Source organism: Chelonoidis abingdonii, chromosome 13 (genome assembly GCF_003597395.2).
Source record: "Chelonoidis abingdonii isolate Lonesome George chromosome 13, CheloAbing_2.0, whole genome shotgun sequence".
NCBI lineage: Eukaryota > Metazoa > Chordata > Testudines > Testudinidae > Chelonoidis > Chelonoidis abingdonii.
The window spans coordinates 8,028,168-8,034,167 of record NC_133781.1 but is presented as its reverse complement, the minus strand read 5'-3'; the positions used below and the strand labels follow the sequence as shown (position 1 = coordinate 8,034,167).

Genomic DNA, 6,000 nt, shown 5'->3' with positions numbered 1-6,000 from the left:
CTCCCTCCCCAGGTGAGTGCCCTGATCAATGGGCTAAACATTATGAGAGAGCACCTGGTTGGCTCTTTTGTGTAAGCTTCCCTATAGGGGCCTGGCCCAGTAGGTGTGCTCTAAGCTCACGTTCCAGACCAATTAGGCGGCGGAGCGCCTATCTCTCCCCAGTTCTTGACTTGCTTTGGGGCTCTGGCTGCCTGGCGTGGGGCTGCAGTGCAGCGCACGTGAACAGGCAGAACCATTTGCTGCAAAAATTAGGTGCTAAGCAAGTTTAGGTGCCTACAGCGTTCAGAGGTAGCTGGGGCAGAGCTTCTGGGATTTGGGCTCCTAAAGTAGCAGTAAGGTGCCTAAGTCCCTTTTGTGAATCTAGCCCTTGCAGTAGCGATCATGAGATATTTCTAAACTGCAACTACCTGCATACTTTCCCTTGTCCCTCATCTCATACACACGATTCATACTACCTGCGCGGTGGGATAATTTTGATATTTCAGACCAAAAGAAACAAATGGGAGTTCTAGAGGCAAGTCCAAGAATAAAGATTTTATTAGGAAATGTACACCCTTCTGAAATGGTTTGCTTTACTTAAATAATCTGCATCTCCCTCATTCAGCTTCATTAATAGCTTGGCAGCGTTCTCTCTCCTTCCAGTGTTCCTAGAGTCTAAAGGGATACCAGTGAGGAATCCTAAATCATTTAAAACCATTTATTCCCCTAATGAGTACGGTGTTCCCTAGCCTTCAGAATTTTTCTTCACACTTCACTGAAACGTTTGGTTGGATTAAAAAAAAAACAGTGTGTAAAAAATTACAAAACTTATTCAATTTAACCAGATCCAAAGAGCATCAAAGTCAGTGGAAAGACTCCCTCTGACTTTGACTGGCTTTGGCTCAGAACCTACACAGAGGAAAATATAGATTAGGTCAAATTTGAGTGTAACAGCCCTTTAATCCTCTGGATGTGATAGATATGGGGCCACTCCTTCAGCTGGTCTAAATCTACGTAGCTCCATTGAATGAATGGGCAATCCCCTGATTTATAGCAACTGAGGCTCTGGACACAGTTTCCAGTCACATATATAAAAATACCTAGCTCTTATGCAGCACTTTTCATCAGTAGATTCCAAAGCACTTTACAAAGGCGGTCAGTATTATATTCCCTTTTTGCAGATGAGGAAACTGAGGCATGGAAGGATAAAATGATTTGCCTATGGTCATCCAGTAACTGAGCTGGGAATAGAATTTAGGCACTCTGAGGCCTACACTGATAGTCTAGCCACTAGGCCACACTGCCTCTCCCATAGATGCATCTGCTACTGCATGCTACATCCTCTTAAGAATTCATTTGCCAAGCTTGCTAAATGCCTGCACTCAAAGAGTTAAGAAAACAAAGGGTTTTTTTTTTACTCTACGTATTCTATTTTAGAAATTGCTTGAATGTGAAATGGTTCAAAGCTCCCATTGAGACATTTTCTGTTGGTGAAACTCTATGTCAATCAGACCCTAAATTTGCAGAAGCAGCGCCACGCCAGCTAGGACCCATTTGGAAGGGTTTTCTTTAGTTTTCAGGTTAAAAGTCCACACATAGGTTGGCCCTCTCTGACGTGTTTTGTACACGGGACATGGGTACACGCTGCGAGTGTCCTGTTTGTCAGCAGGAATGGCCTTGATGAAAATAACGGGCATGACTGGAGTCAGATCCTTCAGCCTGGCATCCGTCATCATCCCTGTCTGCAGAGGAAAGAAGAAAAGGTTTTAAATGCCTTTGAAGAATGCCAAGACTTACCACCAACTGGGTCCCCAATATGCACGATCATTTATAGCCTCCCGTGCTTTCCACAGCCTGTTTCCTGCCACGTATTACTTCCTGACTGTGCCCTTTTACAACTTCTGCTGCTTCTGCCCTGGCCCAATGAAGATTATATTATATCAAAGTAAAGTATCAGACAGATCTAACCTCTGGACATCTGACATCTCACCCTCCCTCACTCCTGCACCAATCACTTTCCCCAGGTTAGATCCCTGCTCCACTTGGACTCCTGCGGACACACAGCACTGCTCTGTGCAGATGCCCCCTCGTGGCATGCCCATAGGGAAGAGATGATCCAATTTGCATGGCTGTACACTGAGCATCTCAAATACTACATTTGGTCTGACTAGAAAAGACCTCAGGAATGATGCCCAGTGTCAGTCTGAGGAGTGACAGGCATGAATGTTTCAGTGCAAAGTGAACACGTGACTTCGGTCAGGTGAAAACATCTTCTGTTAGGGATTAAAATATGCACGGAGGTGCCAAGATCATGTGTCCAGCCACTTTCATGAGCTGCCTCTCTCTAATGTAGCTTATTCAAAGGGAAAAGGTGCAGTTATATCCTGACTCTAGCTGTTCTTACATCACAGGGTCCCCAACCGCCGCCCCCCCGGACCAGGATTCTGACTTTAAGATTCCTGAAGTCCCCATGCGGTGGTTTTTCAATCTTTGACCTCACTGGGCTCTTTGCTGGAGCAAAGATTAAGAGCGGCTTCAGGATCAGGCTGTAAGATTGTAACCAATGGGCTTTTATTGGCTATTGATCTTGAAATGTGCTACAAATGAACAATGGCAACACTCCAGTCACATCCTGGAGAACATGACCTCATCCTGCAGGGCTGTGTCCAGCAATGCCGCTGGCCTCAGAGAGTGAGAAAATCAGTCCTTCCCCCGCATCACCTACACCCCCCTTCTCTGGCCAGGGGCAGCTCTAGCTTCTTTGCCACCCCAAGCACAGCAGAGAGAGAGAGGGAAACACAAACAAATATGGAGTAGGAACTCGTGCTACGGGGACTGCCTCTCCCTGAAGATTAGCTTCACAGATTATTTTATTTCAAATGTCCCCAAACCAGAGTCGTGTGGTGGGACTGAACCTATCTAGTGATTTATTCAGTCCTGGCAATAAGCAAAGTAAAGTAACCACTCTTGCACATACCCTGCTATCTTAATTTACTGTTAACAATCCCATTTGTTATAATAAGATAGTAATGATAATAGCAGACTCTTATATAGCCCTTTATATTTTCAATGCTCTGTACAAACACTCACTAATCCTTGCAACTACTCTTGAGGGTGCTACATGGCAAGTGTTGTTATTGTGTATTATTTTTACACACATCCTTTTAATTTGTTGTGACTGGATTCTGATCAGATAGGTTGTTTATTGATGGCAATAATGGAAATAGATTTTCCATGAAATGTTCCATCCGTTTCTAGGTTGACAAGAGTTTCAATCTCTCTGAGATATCTCAAATGCACTTATCCTTGTTCTATCTCCGGGCTGGTTTTCATTTGCATTTTTATCTCCCTGATGATCAGAAATGAATTCTGCTTTGAAAACAACTGTCCCTAACTGCTAACAAGGTGCACTTGTTACATAGCAGCCCTGGGTGTCCCCAGAGACCCAGATTCTCGGATCCCGATGGCTAACTCTTCTCCAACAGCAGTTTGATCTGTTCTGCCTTCTCAAAAGCTAGTTGGAATGGTGACAAATTATATTGCCACGTGTCAAGGTTCTTCCCCGACTCTGAACTTTAGGGTACAGATGTGGGGATCTGCATAAACACTTCTAAGCTTAACTACCAGCTTAGATCTGGTTTCGCTGCCACAATCCAGATTCCTCATCTGGAACACCCCCTTTACTCCCAAAACTTTCCCCTCCCTGGGTAGCCTTGAGAGACTTTTTCACCAAGTTCCTGGTGAACACCGATCCAACCCCTTGGATCTTAACACAAGGAGAATTTAACCATCCCCCCTCCTTTCTCCCACCAATTCCTGGTGAGTCCAGATCCAATCCCTTGATCTTAAACAAGGGAAAAATAATCAGGTTCTTTAAAAAGAAAGTTTTTAAATTGAAGAAAGAAAGTAAAAATCATCTCTGTAAAATCAGATGGAAATACTTTACAGTAATCAGATTCATGAGCCCGAGAACCCCCCTGGCCTGTAGGTCAAAGTTATAGCAAACAGAGGGAAAATACTCTCAGCAAAAAGGAACATTTACAAGTTGAGAAAACAAAAATAAAACTAATCCGCCTTGCCTGGCTGTTACTTACAAGTTTGAAATATGAGAGACTGATTCAGAAAGATTTGGAGAGTCTGGATTGATGTCTGGTCCCTCTCAGTCCCAAGAGCGAACAACTCCCAAAACAAAGAGCACAAACAAAAGCCTTCCCCCCAACCAAGATTTGAAAGTATCTTGTCCTTTTATTGGTCCTTTGGGTCACGTGTCAGCCAGGTTTCCTGAGCTTCTTAACCCTTTACAGGTAAAAGGATTTTGGTGTGTCTGGCCATGAGGAACTTTATAGTATTGTACACAGGAGCGCTGTTCCCTTCCCTTTATAGTTATGACACCACATTACATGGGAATGGGAGCCCAAAGCAAGCTACAAACCAGGGGATCTTAGCAGTAGGATTAAATCTTTAGACCAGTGCATGAGTCGCCTTTCTCCTGGCTGTATCTAGAGGCTCTGCTAACACAGCACTATTTGCATGTCATCATGTTGAGGTATAATTGACTTGATATAATTTTCTTGGTTTCTTTACAGCCCCATCCACACTGTTTTGCTGCCTTTTAATTGGACTTGCCTCTGACCTCAGGTTATACAGGTTGTGTGTGTGAGGGGTGAGATGATATGTTGGGTACATGGGTTGGTGAGACATGGGCAGGGCAGAGGCAAGGGGAGAATCCTATTTCAAGTTGGGGCAGGTGAAAGTTATCAGCACCTGTTGGTTTAGAGTTCAGCAGGAGATGAACAGGGGGGAGAGACCTGTCCCTTGGCCAGGAGCAGTCCTAGCCATTTTGCCAGCCAGAGTGGAAAACATTTTTGGTGACTCCCACCCTCCCACCCCCGAGTGGCTGAGCCAAAAAAGGAAAAAAGAAAAAGAAACAGAGGGGGAAAAAGTGACTGCTCTGCTCGCCTGCCCGAGAATCAGCCGTGCCTTGTGCTCATGTGTCTGTTCTACGGGCGGAATCCAGCAGTGGGGTGGATGCTTGATTTGTGCTACCCAAGTGGGCCATGTGGGAGAGAGAGTTTTGCCCTGGGTTGATTGTAGGGTTCAGAGATGGATAGAATGGGGTTACCAAGTTAATTCTACATCAGATTAACCACAAATAACAGCCCATGTATCAGCAGGGGTTGACAAGTATTCCCTCTGAATCCACCTTGAGACTTTGGGGCTCTCAGCTGCAGTGAGAGCATCTAGTGTGGGTGCTAGCACAAAGGCCATGGAAGTAGAGCACCACTGGTTGCTGGTATCTGGTGGACCAGATATCTCATGATTAGCAGAGACACGAGCCTTCAGTTCATGCAATTCAATGCACAGGCAGCTGCCCATAGGAATATATCATCCACGATTTACTGGGGAATGCGATTCTAGATCTTGCTTGTATTACGGAAGCCTGGATGGGAATGCTCCTGGCCCTGTTTGACTAGAGTTTGTCTGGCTAGGGCCTCAAATAGGTGAGGAAGAGTTTGGCCGAGCTGTTTGCATCGGTCTTAGCCGTTGGGATGTGCCCCATTCTAAACATGCACTCGTAAGGAACTATGAAGGTGCATGAGCCACCTCACCATCCCCATGACTCCTCTCCAAGCTCACTATTAGAAGCATGTAGCTAAATGCAGACTGTGACTGTTCCTCTTCAGAGTGGACCCCACCACAGGGAGCCTTTGTAACCCCCAAGCTGGTTTACTGCTGTGTGCTTTACATGGAACTACTATGGAGGCATCAGCTGGTGCTGAATGCAGCACTCTGTTTGTGAAGGCAACAGGGGGCCATGAGCGCGGAACACCATTGCTCAATGCACTCTTCAGTGGCCGCGTATTTGCTTCCAAGGGCAATTTAGTGTGTCATGTATGTTCTGCAAAGCACCAAATGGAGTAATGCCCAGTTATCAGAAAGATCACCCCTTCCGCTCTGTTCCATCATGGTATCATTATTATAGTCCCCTGGGCTGGCATCACTGTTGGCTCCTAGGATTAA

General features: G+C 45.4%; 1 protein-coding gene across 4 annotated transcripts in view; it reads right to left on the bottom strand.

Annotated features, from left to right (window-relative positions):
• Nucleotides 1-519: 519 nt before the first annotated feature.
• Nucleotides 520-6,000, bottom strand: part of DNAH9 (dynein axonemal heavy chain 9) — a 396,459-nt gene continuing 390,978 nt past the window's right edge. For all 4 annotated transcript variants that reach the window (XM_075071725.1, XM_032803600.2, XM_032803609.2 and 1 more), the window contains one exon: nt 520-1,721. In XM_075071725.1, the coding sequence (XP_074927826.1) occupies nt 1,494-1,721 (228 nt within the window). In that variant the 3' untranslated portion in view covers nt 520-1,493. The remainder of the gene's footprint in view (nt 1,722-6,000) is intronic.